At 31.7% G+C, this 20,447-nt stretch overlaps 1 protein-coding gene across 1 annotated transcript; it reads left to right on the top strand.

Moving 5' to 3' along the window:
- The first annotated feature begins 127 nt into the window (after positions 1–127).
- Positions 128–691, top strand: LOC149236786 (uncharacterized). Its single transcript, XM_089369028.1, has one exon. It carries the CDS (start codon positions 128–130, stop codon positions 689–691), a length of 564 nt encoding a protein of 187 aa, XP_089225154.1.
- The last annotated feature ends 19,756 nt before the right edge of the window (positions 692–20,447 follow it).

Genomic DNA, 20,447 nt, shown 5'->3' with positions numbered 1-20,447 from the left:
CTCCAAGTCCCGCTTAGCCTGGAGAAAAGCGCTATGGGGAAATCAGAATCCTGATTCACTTCTTCAGAATATTGAACACCTAAGAAATTATGTTCTGTTGCGATCCGATGGCACTTCTTCAAAGCAAATGAATCCTCCTAAATCATCCACTAAATTTGGGCGTGCAGCTAACAGCAATCCAGAGCAGGAACAGGAGCAAATTGGTCAAGGAAAACTCTACGCGCCTCCATATAAAGAGTTGGGTGATGGAACCCGAAAAACCCAATTGTCCTCCCCAGATGTTCCCGACAGAAGCCCACATGGGAAGCATAATTCTATCTCACAAGGCAAACTGTATTCGCTGGAGCTTTCAGTTCATGTCGACGCTCAAGACAAAAACAAAATTGAAGATGAAGAGGAGGAAAATGGCAGTGGACAGGGGAAATTATACTCTCCTGAACATGCCCTTCATTTGCAAACGAACGGTAAAGGGTTGGAGAATAGAGCAGAGCACACACAGCTTTGGAATAAGGGAAAAGGCGTGTTAGAGGTTTCCAAGGGAGTTGCAGCAGATATACGGAGGAGTTTGTCCCAAATGAAAGACAGAATCGTGGATAAACTGGCGGCTGTTCCTGTTCCAGCAGAAGCTCTGGACAATGCACAACAGTCCTTGGAATCAATTGTTAAGGATGTCTTGGTAAAGTCGAATTAAGAAGAAACCTAATGAAGAACCAGCCGAATTCCCAAAACAATTCTGAGCTCAAAGGGAATCTGCGATTTCAATGCATTCTCTGGATTTAGTCTGAATGTCATAAAAAACTTCGTATGAAACCTAAGAGGAGAAAAAAGCTTTGGGTCATCCCCAAAACCAAAATATATGGAATTAGGACTGTGCAAGCGGAAACGTGCGAGGCGGTGGCTTATTGTTCCAGAAGAAAACCTACGAGGTAGATGAAAACCGTGAAGGGAAATGAGATTGCATAGCTGAAACCCTTAGAAATTTACGGCTCTCGGAGTAATCTGGATTCTCTTTTTTTACAAAATCTACGAGCTCTTGAAGTGGAATCCGAACGCAGACATGGTCATCAGAGACAGATCACCATAACGCAGTATGAGTGGTATCGAGTATTACAATAGACTGGAGCACAAAGAATAATGGCAGAAGCGTTTTTGTGCAGAGATACCGTGTCAGGCCCAGAGCGCAGGTACAAGGAAAACGTTTCAAATCAGGTCAGCGCAACAGAAGAGTAAGGCGCAGGCCGGACTGTATTAGAGCAGGTGTGGCAGATTGACATAGTCGTTTAAGGACAGAGCGCTGGCAGAGGCAGAGGCGTTAACCAACGAATGCAATTACACTAGAGGAGAAAGCGCTGGTAGAGGCAGAGAGAGGAACATTTCATACGTTCAAGTGAATATGGCAGACAATGCACAGGTCTATATAAAGGAATATGGCAGAAATACACTGCACAGAAAGGCCATAAACAAATGGCTCAAATTACTTATGCAGGGTAGGAATACGCCTGCTCTGATACCATGTTAAACACACATGGGAACGAGAGAAAATATGAAAGATAAATCATGCAATACCATTTTTTATTAACATGAGATATACATTTATAGTACAATACGTGACTCTTGGGTTTCAGATCCCAAGGTCTCTTGGACTGCTTTTGTCCATTCGACTTCCACGCTAACCCATTGAGGATTAGGTGTCCAACAACATCCACCACCGCATCGGAGTTGATGGGTATTTATTTCTCTAATGACACAACATTTTAGTGCAAGCAAGGTCTACAGGTGGGACAGGCGGTTTGTTTATTAATTGTGGTATCATGGCGGTCTCAGATTACATTATTGAGGGTTTGTATGGAGGTGAGGGTAAACCCTTGTGTGATACCCTTGCTGCTCTTCTTTTTAAGTACAAAGTTATTTTAGATTATTGTGAGCTTAATGGCTCTGAAGGCCAAGACCTAAATTAATTGATTATGTAATTAAATTCTATAAATGTTTGACTTTTGGGAATTGTATGGGAAAGAGAACATTACTAACTAGGGATTTCTTGTTATTCTAGAAAGTTGTTAAGTGGTCAAGCCCACATGGTGGAGCTTCCCAAATATTTATCCTAAAAATCCAAAGATAAATTAATATTAGGAAATTAACATAATTAGAGAGAAATATTATGTTAAATTAATATTCAGAAAGTAGCATAATTGGTGAGAAATATTGTGCTAGAATCTTAGGTGGAGAGAAATTCTAAGTTCGGGTAAAAGTTGAGAAAAGAACAATGGGAGAGAATGGTATGTTTTAAAGGAAAAAAAACAACTATTTTCAAATTAAAATAAAAAGCACAAGGAAAATCAAAGGGTGCAGACCCTAAAAGTAGGACATTGCTAGGAAAAATTATTGGGAAGCAAATATAAAACACCACTAAGGAATATAAAAGTGAGAGGATTCTTGAAGACAAGAAGTCTAACCTCAGGGTGAGTTTTTGATGTCGAGCTCATTTGTTGGGACATGTGTGCTATCTCCCATAGTTTTCCCAAAGGAATGCTTACTATTCAGATAAGTTGTTTGTTTTTTAAAGAATAAATTTTATTTTGTTATGAACTAGAATATTGGTTTAGTGTCATTGATGGATTTCACATTTATGGAATTACTCCTTGTTAAATTAGCGAAATTGGCTCACATGATACTAACCATGGAATGAATGTAGAGAGGGAAGAAAGAAAAACTACATCTTAAAGAATTATGTATAGTATGGAATAAATGTTATTTCTCTTGAAGTATGTATGGGTAAGCATTAGATATGCATGGTTTAATCTAATGGTTTTCAGTAATGTGATTGAGGGATGTCATTGACTGGAATGTCATAAATAAAAACAAAGACTACATTGTAACCTAGTTATCTTATATCAGTAGCATGGAAGGAATTACATCTAAGTAATGATTGGAAATTGAAATGTAAATTGTAAGAAAACTTTAGACTAAGAAAACTTGGAATAGCTACAAAATGAAGAGGAGGACATGTTATATAATTTTGGTAGAAATTATATATCCTTCTAACAATGAATGTTTAATGAATTAACGGTAGGCATAATTAGTAATTGATCCTCTTTAATATATAAGAATGTAGAAAAGGAATAGATCATGAGAAAAATTCTAGTTAGAATGATCATCTCACAAACTAGAATGAAAGTAGAACTAAATGTTAGAGTGCCATGCATTCAATAAATATATGATGAGGAATTTTGGGATGGAATAAGAATGCCTTTGAAGGTATAAATATTTAAGCTCCATTTGTGGCTCTAATCTTTGTCCCTCTAATCTATGTCGGATTATTAAGTCGTGATGGTATATAAGGAGAAGCAAAGGTGATGGGAAATAAAGAGATAGTCTATGAGTGATTATAATTTATTACAATACATATTAAAACATAAGGAAAAATACAAGTACATGGAACTTTGGTTCTATGAGAGTAATTAAATAAATTTTATAATAAATAAATCCTACAAAGACGAAAAGTAATTAATCATACTATCCCTCACAAATAAAATTGTAGAGGACAAAATTTCATAGTCAAAGCACATAAAGGAGTATCAAAATTAAATATACACAACTTATAGATTATGAGAAAATTATAAGGCGAATTTTCCATCAAAATTAAACTAAGAAATGTAGTGTTTGTTGAGCAAATGGTATATGTCCAACTCGTAATTTAGTGAATATTAGAGTCACGAAGATTCATTAATTAAAAGCTTCCAAATGAAATTACAAAATTCTACCCAACATATGACTAATTTCTTGAAGAAACAAATCTACAAGATGCCTAATCCAACACGGAAAATGAACTAGAGTTAGAAGCAAAAATTCGGCCAAGGCACCCTAAAATTCCAACCTATATAGCAAAGTTAGCTAGGGTTAAGGTCACACTGTGCCAGGGTAGCCATTTAATAAAACCTTTAAAATCAAAGCTATATTTAGTATGTACCTTTGGCCAGGAAATTTAAGACTTGTCAATGAACCAGTACTAAAGAAAAAAAAAAAAAAGACACAAGGATACGAACTCGTATGGGTGAGCTAGAAGCATTGTAGCCATAGAGAGGGGAAACTCCTTAATGTCCACCTAAGTTACCTGCATGAAAGGGGAATGGTATGAAATTAATCTCTACTAAAATTAAAGTGAAGAAGCTTATATGAGATCAGGAAAAATAAGAATTCAATAGGGTGCACAACCATGTTACCCAATAACAGAACTTAAACTTATAAACTAAAAATAATGAAGTAAAACCCTAGCACATGATAAGGGTTAAACCATAATTTTAAATTAGGACAAGGAAGGACAACTTTAGGCTAGATTCTAAAGTGTGCCATAAAAAAAAAACCATCGTAATCAGTTGGAAACATAAGACGTTACGAACAAAAACCTAGGGAAAAACAAATATAACCTTGTACCATAGAGGAAAAGTAATTCTAGATAGAGATATTTCAAGGTTAAAATATTTAGAAGAGGGCGAAGAAACTACCTGATAATTCACCAAATGAGTGTTAAGTTAGCTGACACTCATTCCCATTGTAATTTACTTGCAAAAGATTTAATGATAGTGAAATGAATTAGATTGTTAATCACAGTAATGAAAAAGTAAAATATTTAGGAGAGATGTTAGGGTTCCCTAGCAACATCAAATGGACACTTTGGTAAAACCCTAAAACAAACCAAGAATGGTGCGGCCATGAATGTTATAATTATTGAAATTAGCAATGATGTGAGAAGGACCCCGGTTTTGCTTAAATAGGCTCACCCCCTCCTACAACCTTCAAATTGAAATGAGCATTATGAATAGTTAGGTATCGAATTAGTGGAAATCCATACATGGGAAAAAGACAGAGGTAGACAAAATAATCAAAAACCACAAAATTACTCACCAGAGAATGCCACGTGGTAGGGAAATTTTGTGTTAGGAAGCCACCTACATTCAACAAAAATGAGATCACACCTATGTGCACAAGGAGGACAAAGTAGAGGGGATTGAACCCTCCTTCCTCTAGAAGAAATATCATGGTGGCTGAAAACAACTAAATGAAGGAAGGAAAATTGGAAAGACAACCCTAGTCAATCCAAGTGAGCACATATCAGTCATTGGATTACATTGTATGATCTCTTCCATAGAACCTGATAGCCATGTGAATATGGAAAGTGGGTGTTTAATGGAATGGAAAAGTGGCATAGGGCACATGGGCGTTGGGACCCAAAGACACCAAGGAATATACATCCACAAAAAACCAAGAATGAATTCATATTAGGCGACCATACAAAATTTATAATCTAAGCCATATATCAAGGTCTATAACCTTAACTAGAAAGTAATTATGTGCACATGAGAATTTGATGTATACATCACATGTTAACCCCACCCCCACCCCCAATTAAATCCTGAAATCATATAGGGTAGATATAAATGGTAGAATTGACTATTACATATACAATGTCAGCCGTGGAAAAATTATCAATATCCAATAAAGGATTAAGGGGGTTTTTCCTCCGTTCATAATTCAAAAATAATCCATAAAAGAAATATAGAGTAAGAGGTATAAAAAAAGAAGTTGTTACAACTAAAGTATCTATTAGAATGTATGCTAATAATGCTTTAAGTTCGAAATGGAATTATAAGACCCACTTTTATATACAAAATAAGTTCGAAATGGAATTATAAGACCCACTTTTATATACAATTTTGTATAGTAGTATATTGCTTTATCGGATGTAAAACTAGGATATAGGTACGATGGGAACTTATCTTTCGACAATTTTGTTGTACAAACTAGTCTATGGGCTTTGTCCATTTAATACTGTTATTTTATTCACTTTACAAGACTGGTATGCCTTACAGTCAAGGAATTTACCTGAGGGTGGTGGTCCCTTAGATGTTAAATCCAAGGCTATTGTAGAGAAATTATGTTTTCGATTGGTGATTTGTGATTAAGAGAGACATGGAGTGGAACACATGAATAACATCTAGTAAATATTTTTCTTTGAATAAAATAGGGATGCATATCCTTTATAGCATTAAATGGTTATCAAATAATTTTATGGCCATTTGTTAAAAATTTATATAAGGATGTTAACTAGCAAGTTTCCTAGATAATATGGTTTAACCAGAATAAATGGCGACATAAATCCTGTAACGGACAATGTTGTACAAGGTGCGGAATCTGTTCAAAACAGGTACCTATTAAGTACATTATGTTAAGCATGAAGGTCAACGTTTTCACTCCTTCCTTGGAGAAGAATATTAAAGTATGGAGTAATGATGGGAAACCCCAATATTAAAGAGTAAGGATGTGATAAATGTTGTGGAACTAAATGTTTCGAATGTGTGGATTAATTGATATTCAAGCATACTCAAAAAGGTATGTACTTTCTATGACAACAAAATTCATTATGGCATATGAATTCAATCAACGGGTAATAATAAATGTCTATTTTCTTAGGTACATAATTAAGAACAAAACTGCTAAAAAAAATGGTGAGAGGAAGCCAAATAAGAGTACATAGTTATAATTGTATAAAAGTAAAATTTAGAATTGAATGTAAATGGTGGTGTGTACTAATATTACGTTCGGAAAGGAAGTACAATGGGAGGAAAACCTAGTAAATAAACTCATTACAAGCAATATGAAGCTAAGGAAGGTTTTATAGGATGGAAAACTAGTGAAATAATGAATGGTTGAGAAACTTAGTGGTACTAAAATTTAACAACAATTTGGTTGCTTTGCAAGTACCATGAGTGTTTTACATATATATATAATATCTGAAGGAATAAATTAAATTATAAATAGAGAACACGAAGTATTCTTATTTGGTAGTGCATGTAACCTTTGAAGATTCATTGGACAATGTTTTAGTACATGCAACTAGTTAAGAGGTGTTTTGAATCCTCCCACTAGTAACATGCTCTAAATAGATCATATATAAAATTAAAACTTCAATAGATGAATAAAATATACCATGACTATGGATATCCTCTCCATGTCAGAAAAAGAAGGCAATACCAAATGGGTTTTTAACCCTTTAATCTATAATGAAAAAAATCAAGTGGAAGTCTTAGATTCAAAACTACCAAATATGAGATTATCGTTAATGCCCATGCAAATGTATATATATGATACAAGGAAAAAAAGTTTGTAACCAAGAGAATTGGTTGAATAAAAAGATACCTTAGGAATATGCGGGTGGTCACATATTTGAGAAACTTGCTAAATATGTAATATGTTTGTAAGATGAAATAGAATATCACAAAAGATTGTGGTTTAAAGAAAAAATAATTAGAGACTATAAAATTTAAAATGATAGTAATAACGCCAATTTGGTTTCTCTAGGAAACGCAAAACACGCGAAAGAACTCAAGAGTAGTAGAGAAAGAACGCAAAAAATGTCATATTTATGCAGAAATAGGTAAGTGTGGAATAGATTAATGTTGAAATCAAGAGTGAAATGATATAATTCCTTAAAAGGAAATGCAATAGACCTTGGAAAGGGAAAAACAATTCCTTATGGCTTATACATGAAGGATGAAATGGATATTAAATCTATATGGATTACATATTAGAGTGGTTCATTTATTAGAGAATTTACCAGTTTGTTTAATTATAGTATTTTCCATAACCAAAATTGTTAGTTTTATCTGAAATCAAAGTGACTAGGAAAGTTGGTTGCTTGAAATAAAAATTAACTAAAAATTAGTTAAGTTGATGCACCAAGATAAATAAGTGAATGACAGTTGGATTCCCTGGATCAACCCAATGGAGTAACAAGAAACAACCTAGTGGGAGTGCACAAGTATGGTTAAGTGGCGTAGCCATAACTAGAAGAGAAAATATCTTAGCCTAAATTTTGCTAGTGGATATATATATAATGAATTTTAATTATAGGAAAATATAAGGTATTGTTGAATTCTTGATAAGTGCATGATTAAGTATGTACCCATTAGATTCCATACGAGATCAATCATGTTTAAAATCGTTGAACTAACAAAATGTATGTTGAGACAGTTGATATGCTTGGGAAGGAAAGGGGAAGAGACCTTGGAATTTTACATGGAAGTGAAAGGCATATAAAATCCATCAACAACCTGCAAGGCAGGCCGTAGGATGAACTACAAACTTATGGGAGTAAGTTATGGAAAAAGGGTAGATGAAGTGTGGAAAGAACGGTTGCAGGTTTGGGATGTTGCCACTCCATTTTTTTTTTCACTGTGGACCTTGATTATGGTCATGAGAATTTTGGTTTTACCAAATGTTACTAATAGGGACTCTTTCATTTTTAGTTTTGTAATTCAATCCCAGTGGTTATTGGGAAGAAGGAAAGGAAAAAAAGAAAAGAAAATAGAGCTCTAGAAGTAGATCTAACCAAGAAGGAAACCAAAATGGGAAGAACTTAGTTAAATCTCATGCCTAAGATAAATGGTAGTAAGGGACGAATAAAATAACTAAGATGGACATGGCTAAGTCCACTTGACCAATGTAGACAAAAATATAGCAACCATGAAATGGTAGGATAAGAAGTTTATCTTAAACTCTGATCATGCCCAATTGTTGCATATATGGTATGTTATGAAATCAAATATTTCAACATAGAATGTTGTCAGATAGGATAGATCACTAATTGTGACTCATAAAAAAAAACAAGGTAAGAAAGTTGTCCTTTAATTATTATTACCACTATGTAAATGACATGAAAGGAAATTGGAAACCCCATGCCTTGAAATTTGCAGTACAAACATTGGATGAGGTCCATGTCATTAGGCATAACCACTGAGTAAATTTATAAAAAGAACTTATTCGTATCGATTGATGTTTTATACTGATTAATGTAGACAAAGAAGAAAAAAAACTATATCTCAAAGAATTATGTACAGTATAGATGAAACGCTATTTCTCTTGAAGTATGCATGGGTAAGCATGGGCAATTCATGGTTTAATATAATGGTATTTTTTATTAATGTGACGGGGGCATGTGGTTAACTAGAAAAAGAAAACGAAAACAACCAAACACTAAAATTGAATCATCAATACAGAAAGAGATTACTAAATAATCATTAGAAATGAAATTTCATTAATACAAAGTTTTCACTGATCGCGTCACTCTTGGTTGATTATCCCGAAGTTGGAGGATATCGACGTTGTGGTTAGTAGGTACCACATGGTTTCCCGAAATCAAGATCTTTAGAGACCACACCCATGATTGTCGGCGGAATGTATTACAGGGTGGGGAGGTATAGGTTCGATCATGATTTTATTTGGGGTTATAAATTTTATTATAATTTAGTTGTTAGGCAATAGTGATTATGGGTTATTATATAAAAATATTAAATAATTTTTAATAGTTATTTGTAAGACTTTATTTTTTTATTTTGTTATATATTTTCATGAATTAATATAAATATGACTCGACAGATCGAAGTCTTTTTTAGAGTGTAAAATTTGATATATAATATATATTTCTTAATCACAAAATTTTTTTACAATGCAAAATTTGACATATAATATGTAAATTTTTAAATTATATTTTTGAATTTTAGATTTAAATGAAAATTGATTAAAAAGAATATAATTAAAAATAATCAAAATATAAATTAGTGAAATTAATTTAAACATTTTAATCATCAAAAATTATTTTTTAAATTGTTTTATATCATATATACATAAATTTTAAAACAACATATAATATAATATATTTAGTTAGTATTACAATATTTTACATAGTATTTTATTTGTAAAATATATTGCCCAAATTAAAATAATTTTTTGTTATTTCTTTCTTTATTTCTAAATATATATCAATATTACTTATTTTTATATATTAAAATATTTTATTAATAACCTATATTAATAAATTTATTATTATAAATATTTTTAAATATCACATATTAATTTTACATTTAAAATTGAAAAAATTACTTTAATAAATGAAACACTCTTTAGTTCAGCCATTTAGTAAATGAAGCACTCCTTAGTTAGGCCATTTCAGTGATTGCGTCACTCTTGGTAAACTTATAGCGACGTTAGTGCATATCAGCATTGTGGCTCGTAGATAACCCATGGTTTCTTCAAATCAATATTTTTAGAGACCAGACCCATAACTGTCGGTGTGAATGAATTATAGGTTGGGAGGTATAGCTTCCATTCTGACTTGTATCAATTTTATAGTTATAGTTGTCATCGATTATTATATGAAATTTTTAAATAAATTTTTAATATTATTAAGAAATATGTAAAATAATAAGATTATTTAAAAAATAAATTCAATTGTTTTATATATAAAATTGTTTTAAAATACATATAATAGATATAGTTAGTATCAAAATATTTTATATAATATGTGTATTGAGGTATTTTATTTTGATTATATGGTTTATATTAAAATGATTTTTGTATTATTAATATATTTTTAAGTATATATTGATATTATTTGTACATATTAGAATAATTTAATAACGATCTACATTGAAATTTTTTATTATTATGAATATTTTTAAATGTCGTATATTAATTTTATATTAAGTGTTAAATAAATTACACTTCTATCTCTTATTATTCTTATTAAGAAGTACTTATTTTCTATTTTCTATTTTCTTTGAATATTGACTATTATATTATATACAACATAAAAAAAATTATGTTAACGTTTTATTTATAAAAATTATGTTAACGTTTTATTTATATATATGAAGTTGTTATGACATAAATTAGTTAACATAGATATTCAAATAATTTATCTAAATTTGGTCTTAAAATATTTTTGAAAAATATAAGGTTTAAACAACTTACTGACATTTTTTTTATGCCAATAGTACTTATACATATTAAAATACTTTTTTTATTGTCAATATTTTTAAATGTCACATATTAATTTTATATTAAGACTTGAATTAATTACACGTGTCTGTTATTATTCTCATTAGGAAGTACATAGTATTTTCTATTTTATTTTTTACCTTTCATATTTTCTTGAACATTGACTATTTTATTATATGAAACAGTAAATTATTTTATGTTATCATTTTCTTTCTATATATAGATATATTTGAAGTTGATATCCACAAAAATTTATGTTAAAATATTTTTGGAAAATATAAGGTTTAAAACATTTTTTACTTCTAAATAATTTATCTCTTTTTAAAGCTGATATGAAATTATACGAAGATATCAAAATATTTTATTTATGACTAAGAGTGAATAAAATATTTTTACCACTTTAGGTTGTAATATCAACAACAGATTAAGTAACTATAGAAAAGCTGGGATTATTAAACTTTTATAGTGCTTTTAATTAAAACTAACTAAAAATACGTATTTCTTTTGTTTTTTTTATTATAACGATATTTCTTTTGTCTTGAAAAAATATATTATCTCTAAATTAAAATTTTTGTGATCCATATGATTTTTTAAAAATTTCTAATAAACATAATATTTTTTTTTATCTTCCCCGGATGCGGGTGTTAGATAGGATGGGACGGGAGTGTGCGGCAGGCCACATGCCGGCCATATGCCATCAAGTGGTAGACGTCGGAGGCACAGGCGTTGCAAGCGGCTGGTATAAGGTTATACAGTAGAGCATAGTAAATGCCCTGCATGACTATTCGGCTCAAGTAGAGGTTGCAGTTATGGCGGGCGCACTCCAAGGTAAGGCAGCTGAGGCTATAAACCATGTCACTGCGTCTGGTCAAGGAATGTTGGTGGTTCTTCCTTCTAGCAGGTCTCTGCAATTCCGGTTGCCCTGCCTCTCCGTCTCCGCCGGGATCTCCTCGCTATCTGTTTGGGTTATTCTGTAGTCTGTTCCGGCAGCTGGCTGTTTGGATTATTTCGTGGTCTGTTTGAATTTTCTCTCCTCGACCCCTATAAGGATGGTGAGACCTCGACAGCACCTGCTTAGCCGTCGAGGCACTTCCAGAGGAGGAACCTCTCGCAGCCACGATGCAGATAATTTTGTTCACTGCTGTCATGGCCATAACATACTCTCCACTGGAGCTAATCCCCTTCACTCCAGTCAATTCATGGACGCTGGCACATCGAGCTCGGCTTCCTTGCCTGCCTTCGGCTCTGCTATCTTCAATTTTAGCAGTTCCATGAACAGCCCTCAGATTAGTGCGCATGTTTCAGTCCTGTTCATTGAAAATTCCCAGGAAGACAATGACTCCCTGGATGAACATGGGCAGGGGAAAGCTGACAGCAAGATGCAAGAAGCAAAGGTTCCTGAAACTGGCCCGGAGAAGGAAGTAAAGGATCCTGCCTCAGACCTGGAAAATGTCTCGAAAAGCAGGCTAGATCAGAGGGAGAGGACCAACGAAGCAGAAGACACTGCCCCCACTGCTGCTGAAAGGGAGGCTTACGGTTGGTGCCGGGTAGAGGAGGTGCAAATGGATGAATAGCGATGCCCGAGCTCAAGGTTCACATGGCTCTTCTGTCTGGTCTTCTGGTCTCTATTGTTGTCTGTTTTAGCTTAGTTTTGGCATCAGTGCTTTGTGTTTGTGTCCTAGAAACTTCGTTAATGGGCTGGTTATTGTTAGTCTCCCCTGCGTGGGATAATTCGGATTTCTGGTCGGCGCCCCTGCGTGGGCTAGCTCTTTTGGATGGTTTAGCTTCTCTGTTTGGCGCCCCTGCGTGGGCTAGTTTTTTGATTGGCCTCAACTGCTCCTGGATGAGTTTTTTGATTGGCCTCAACTGCTACTCCTGGATGTTATTCCCAGAGCCTGGTTCTCTCTGTTTTGTCATGATGTAAATTTTGCCTACTGTACATAATATATTAGCATAGTTTTTACCAAGGAAAAAAAAAATATTTTTTTTTTATCTTAATATATATACATATCAACTCATGAAATCACAAATCACCTTACACAATTATTTATAATTTCTTATATTTAAGAAAGATAATTTTTGTATTATAAATATAAATAATTCATCAATATTATTAACTAGAAATTATATTAATTAATTAACCTAGTATTACTTTAAAAAGGATAAAATCTTGAAAAAATAAAAATAATTTTGCTTTTCATTTTAATTTATATATATAAAAGAGAGAAAACACATAATATATTTCTCTCCTTTAATAAAATAATTATATATTTTTTAATAATGTTTTTTTAAGTGAAATAAATTAAAAATCTAATTTTTTATAGTAAAATTATAAATTATATTTTAAAATAGATGAAATTTTTTGTTTGTGAGATAAGATGATTTAACTAATAAAAATTGTGGAAATTTCTCAGATGTTTAATAATATTAATAATAAAATTATTAAGTTTTCCAAACTCATAAGAAAAATGATATGAAATATCATCACTTAGCATTGTTAAAAAATAATAATATTTACTTTTACAATTATGAATCAAGAATCAGTTACAAACATAAATATATTTTTATTCGTTCTTTGTCTTTAACGAATTAAAATTGGTTCCAAAACTGATTTAAATATAGATGAAATATGCTGGCAATTTATATGTTGGAATTTAGTATTCTTTTTCAGAAGATTATTATTTACCATGCCGTTACCACCACTGAACGTAACCATATGCTTTCGTTTCTTTATTTTATTGGGGAATGAAAGGTGGGGGATTTTTTTATTAGCGCTTTACATTTTCGCTTCCCTTCGTAAATCTTCTATTTTTTGATTGAGTTTATAGCTCTAATGGTGGTATTTAGTTTCTATTTGCCAGTGATTTGTGATGCGCCGATTGTGAGGCGGGGAATCTCATATGAAGGACATTCTAGGGATTCATTCAAGTGCGTTCCACGAATGATAATAAGGTTTTCGTTGAAACAAAAATTCAACGATTTGGACGAATGCTAATAAGGTTTTCGTTGAAACAAAAATTCAACGATTTGGAGAGGGGAACAAAGTCCTCTGGCTAGGACTGGAATAATCAACTTTATGTGCAATGCAAATCTGGTATCTTTCCCCTTTCCTCCTAAAATTTCATGACTTTTAAAAAAGACATCTTTCCCCTTTCCTCCTGAAATTTTGTAACTTCAAAAAAAGACACTATTGTAGAAGAGCAATGTGAATATACAGATGTAGATAAGTGAAGAAAAGAGAGGAGTTTATGTTAAATATATATATATATATATATATATATATATATATATATATATATATATTTCTTATTGTATTTAAGAATATGCATATGTTTGTTAGATTAGTTTCTATTCAAAAGATTAAGAGAGATAAAGAATTTTGTCATTCTCTAAAAACATGCATTGGGATGAGATTAGTTTCTATTCAAAAGATTACATGTGAATATTGTGTATAAGAGAGATAAAGAATTTTGTCATTCTGTAAAAACATTATAGGTGAATCTTGTGGGTTAATTTTTGGATGGAATTTTTAAAATAGTTATTGGAAAATGCATGTGCTTATTTTAGCTAGTTCTGAAATGAGTGTGTGTTGTTTGACACAGAGAATAACTGTTTGGTTAGTGCATTTATGGAAAAGTGAATGCATACAAAAGAAATGGTTAAGAAGATTTTCTTTAAAAAGAATATGACCTTTGCATGCATGAAAAATATCACTATTGTGTTGGAGTTCCTTGAAAAGAGATATGAACTTGGCTCCTTGGAAAAGACTCGTGTGTGGTGTGTGCTTGCTTGAAAAGTTAACTAATATGCTTTTGATTTTTCTTGGAAATATGTCTATATTTATTTTACTATTTTTTTGAAAGAAACATGAAAAAATACAATAGTTAGTGCATTTATGGAAAAGTCAATGCATACAAAATAAATGGTTAAGTAGATTTTCTTTAAAAGGAATATGACCTTTGCATGCATGAAAAATATCACACTGTGTTGGAGTTCCTTGAAAAGAGATATGAATTTGGCTCCTTGGAAAAGACTCATGGGTGTGGAAAAGACACATGTGTGTGCATGCTTGAAAAGTTAACTAATATGCTTTTGATTTTTCTTGGAAAGATGTCTATATTTATTTTACTATTTTTTTAAAAGAATTCTTGCATGTGAATCTTGTAAGTAAAAAACATAAATACATATCATATCTTGAAAGGGAAATATGTTGAATTAGTTTTCTCTTGAAAACGATTCTTTTGCAAAAGAGCATGTATTGAATATTAAGCTTTTTGTTGGAGAAGAAAATGTAGTTGTATGCCAGTGTCATAGCTATTATCTCAATTCCTTTTGGAAGTATAATACCTATAATGATAGTTCCCTTTATTAAGGCATGCAGTTATAATGATAGTTCCCTTGGATAGGGCATGTAGTTGTATGCTAGTGTCATAGCTATTATGTCAATTCCTTTTGGAAATATAATACTTATAATGATATTTCCCTTGGATAAGGTTATGGTTCCACACTAAAATATTAGCTATTATGGGGAATATTATGTATTCATATAGTGTATTTCTATGCAAGAATAAAAGTCGTAGTGCTAATTCCTTGCAAAGGGGTATATGTTTAATTTTGATAGATTCCTTGGGGAAGATATATGTATTGTTTGTATAAGGAATACTCAAATTATGATAGGATTCATGAAAATAAAGATTTCATTTACATGCACAAAAATAGAACTATTGTTAGATCTTTTAAAGAGAAACATGAATTTGTAGAACTATTGTGTTAGATATTTTAAACAGAAACATGGATTTGTGTGCATAAAAGAATAATTATTATGTTAGATCCTCGAAAGGAAAACATGTAATTACATGCAATAAATGCACTAGATTTCCTTTGTAAAATACATATATTTGCATGCAAGAAATAATGACTGACACATTAGTTTTCTTTTAGAACAACGCATGTCTTTGTGCATACAATATATTTTGTAAATAGCTCTATCTTTGGATGTTTTTCGAAAAGGGACTTGCATTTGCATGCATGATAGTGATGCTTATCATGTTAAATTTCCCTTAGAAGGGGCCATGTATTTTTATGTATTATAATAATATATATTGTATTGGAAAGATTACTTAGTTACATGAAAAAAGAAGAAGATAAGGGGCTAGCTCTATTTGAATAAGTTTTTATCTAATTACATGCACGAAAAAACAAACATAAGTTGCTAGTCTCCTTTAAATGAAACAGGTACGAAAATAGAACTATTTTGTTAGATATTTTAAACATAAAAATGAATTTGTAGAACTATTGTGTTAGATATTTTAAACAGAAACATGGATTTGTGTGCAAAAAAGAATAATTATTATGTTAGATGCTGGAAATGAAAACATGTAATTACATGCAATAAATGCACTAGCTTTACTTTCTAAAATACATATATTTGTATGCAAGAAATAATGACTAACGTATTAGTTTTCTTTTAGAACAACGCATGTCTTTGTGCATACAATATATTTTGTAAATATCTCTATCTTGGGAAAGATGTTTTTCGAAAAGTGATTTGCATTTGCATGCACAACAATGATGCCTATCATGTTAGCTTTCCCTTAGAAGGGGGCATGTATTTTTATGTATTATAATAATATCTATTATATTGGAAAGATTACTTAGTTACATGGACAAAAAGGAAGATGCCAAGGGGCTAGCTCTCTTTGAATAAGTTTTTATCTAATTACATGCATGAAAAAATAAAGATAAGTTGCTAATCTCATTTAAATGAAATGGATGGTTATAGTGGTTTCCTTTGAATATGCACGTCCGTGGTATGATAATGATCATAGTATGTGGTAACTATTTTGACATGATTGATAATTATACATGCACAATGTGGTTAGAAGAAGCATGTTGCGATATTATATTTACATCTCATGTATGCACATGGATAGATGTTAAAATATTGCTTTTAGAGACTGCTTATTGATTGATTAATACTTTATCTAATTATGTCACCAAATCTTGTTGACAACAACAATGACAGGAAAGAATGGTGATTTTTTGCAAAAGACAAATTATGTTTAACATTGTGGCAAATAAAGAACTAATTGTCCATGTTGATGAGTATGAGCTGCAGGATGGTCCATTGATGGAGCAATCATGCCACGAGGATATAGATGGTTTCATGATGATTATAATAGCTTTTAGCTAGGTATGTTGTATTTTAATGAGATTTCATTGTAATTTTATGAAAATAGTTGAGAGATGGACTCCCAGCTTATACGTCATTAAGTAAGGGGTGAACACCCTCACGAACATTTAATAATAAAATTATACATTTGTTGGTTTTCATCCTACGGGGTTTGTAGGATATATCAGTGTTCCATGGATTGAATGATTATTGTGTCAGTTTGAAGATTACTGATTCCTTACCTGATGTGATGTTTATAATATCAAGTATGTGGTTAATTAATCTGGTTAAGGTAATCATGAAATAGATGCAAGGTCACATCACACAATTTATGTTAATATACTACAAAAATGGTTGTTAATAGTTATGCAAATGAGTATTATTTTACTAAAATTTTCTCTATGTACTAATGAACAAGTTATCCAATGGTTGATGACGACTTGAAATAGTGATTTAGATAATTACTCGTGGGTAATTTGTGTAAACATTTTCTGACTTTCTGCATTTTTGTGTGAGGTTACCGGGGGATGTTACAAGTGGTATCACAGTGAAGGTTACAACACTGGCACCTTTGGGAATTCTCAAACAGAAAAGAAATTGATGTATGCTACTAGTGAGCATCAACTCAGGTATGAGTCTAACAATCTATATATTGATACATGCAGTAGACTACTTTTGGCTTGAGATGCATGATTCATTTTTATAATTGCATTGAAGAGTAATAAGTAATAAAGTTTGCTGCAAAACTTTATTCATGACATTTGAATCTTGATGAGGATAAAGAATAATAAAAACTCTATTACACCTATGAACAATCTTGAACACTCACTAGTAAAAGTGAAATTTGACTACCAACCTTTGCAAATATGAAAATATTAATGATACATTTAATGAACATGATTAAAGTTACAATGCACTACTTTTAATGAGTAAATGCATGAATGTAAAATATGGGGAATGTCCTTGAATAAGACGATAGAGTGTTTTAAAAAGACATTGAAAGAACCCCTTTAGATATTAAAAATAAATAATGGGTCAAGTAGTGAGACTTGACTGTAATAACTAATCGTTGATTAAGTCTTGTTAAAGCCCCATAAACATGGTTGGTAGCATTGAATGTTTAGTGTTGCATGACTAATTAATAAAAATTATATTCATGAATTACTTATTGCATGTTTTAACCAAGTGATTATGGTAGCTACTTCATCTATCAGTCTATTGATGACAATACACTAGGGGAAATTGGAAATGTTTGGATTGTTACCCTAGCTGTTATTAACATTTAGAAACTAATGAATATTTTTATATATATATATGCATGACAATATTGTATGCATGAAACTAAAATGATTGGAAAGGTGAATACTTGTTTAAAAAAATCATATTTATGACTAACGTTGTTGATGGGATTAAGCACGAGTAGCTTAATTGCAACATGAGAATGTGTGAAGGTAAAATGTTGCAATGCAAATTGAAATCGTAAATGAGAAAGTATAATGTTATGATATACATGATCATGTTATTTGGAAAATCGTAATGTATACCACCTGTATGTCAGTTATGTTTCCTATCATCTAGATATTGTGGACGCATGTTGAGGGTCAACTATTAATGTATGATGTACCCAAAAAAAAAAAAAAAAAGTTATGAATAATGTGCATATGTTTCATTATGTAACTCACTTTGGGAAAGAGTAATAAAAGATAATTTTATATGCTAGACAGTTGTGAAAGGCTAGGAGGCCTAGGGTTAATGGTATTTTCCTACTCCGAGGGGTTGATGACACTTACCTACCCATATTTACTCTCTTTAGAGATAAATGATCTTAGTAAGGGAAAAGAGTTTACCAAGGTGGTGAAGAGGGGAAAAATCATAAGGAATCTCTATTGATTTGGTGCCAATTGGAGGAGGCCCAAAATTCCTCATAAACGGGACGTCGTTAGAGGAATAGGTAGGACGCTACCAAGACGAATCTTGTATTGGACCCTTTGTAGTCATTTGAATTCTTGAGTTGGTTAGCCAATGGAATTCCATAATAGACCTAGTATGGTCTCTGTGAGAGAACTATCTAGATGTGAAAATCACTCAATCTGGTTGTGGAAACTAGTTCCAATAGGTTCAGAGGAGAATTATTTTTCCACTATGGTTCTCATAGCAGAACAAATTAACTAATGAGTTATGTGTTGTGTTAAAAATAAATTTTATATATAATTATGTAGAAGTGTTATGTACATATTGATAGGAAAGGAGCCTTGTACTTGGTAAGAAATTATTGGCATTGGAGTTCCTTTATTTTATTACTAATCTTTTGAATGTCTTAGAAGGGGCTAGGACAGTATGCACTTGGTGCATTTATTGATCATTTCGATGATTATAGATCTAGGTGATTTCTGAGTACTTTTAGAAGTAATGCGTGGATTTCTTTAGTAGGAGCTAAGATAGTGTGCACGTGGTGCAATGATTTATCAGTTTGATGATTATAATTTTGGTACTTTCTAAGTACTTGTAGAAGTATTGTGATTGAAATATCACCTGACATTACATAATTGATTGATAGTTAAAATTATTTAATTTGTTTGAAAATGTTGTGACTAATATGATTATGTTGGATTTGTTAGTCATATATTACAGGGTGCTTGCCATGGAGTGTGGATGGGTTGTCAAAACATTCTTAGAAAACTTTCATAAAAGTGACCATGACTTTCAAGAGTAATTGTTAAGTAATGGTAAGTTGATATTGAGATTTTGTTTTTTATTTTTTGAATTTGAATAATGAGTATGGGATGGAAAGTAGAACTTGCATATTTTTGCAGTTGTAAATGCTTATGACTATTGATAAATGTTATTGTTTTGTCTATGGGTATTTCTTGGAAATAAAATACTTCATTTTGGAAGGGGAAGGACCCCTTTGTCGAGGGTTAGATGGTTATATCATGTGTAAAATTTAAAGTTCCAGTGAAATATGAACTTTTGAAGGGGAGTATGTAATATCCCACAGTTACTTGGCATTATTAAAAAGTAATAATATTTACTTCTACCATTATGAATCAAGAATCAGTTGCAAACATAATTATATTTTTACTTCATTTGTTTACAAATTAAAATTGGTTCCAAAACTAATTTAAATATTGGTGAAATATACTGGGAATTTATATGTTGGAATTTACTATTCTTTTTCAAAAGATTATTATTTACCATTCTATTACAACCACTGAAGGTAACCATATGCTTTCATTTCTTTATTTTCTTGGGGAGAACGAAAGGTGGGGGATTTTTTATTAGCACTTTTCATTTTCGCTTCCCTTCGTAAATCCTTTATTTTTTTATCGAGTTTGTAGCTCTAATGGTGGTATTTATTTTTTGTTGCCAGTTATTTGTGGTGACCCATAATAATAATCGATCGTTACATGGGTAATCTCATCTGAAATCTCAAATGAAGGTC

Source organism: Pinus tabuliformis, chromosome 8 (genome assembly GCF_031772625.1).
Source record: "Pinus tabuliformis cultivar Carrire ecotype Pingquan chromosome 8, CPIR1, whole genome shotgun sequence".
NCBI lineage: Eukaryota > Viridiplantae > Streptophyta > Pinopsida > Pinales > Pinaceae > Pinus > Pinus tabuliformis.
The sequence above is the reverse complement of the archived record's forward strand: the minus strand, read 5'-3'. Positions and strand labels throughout refer to the sequence as shown.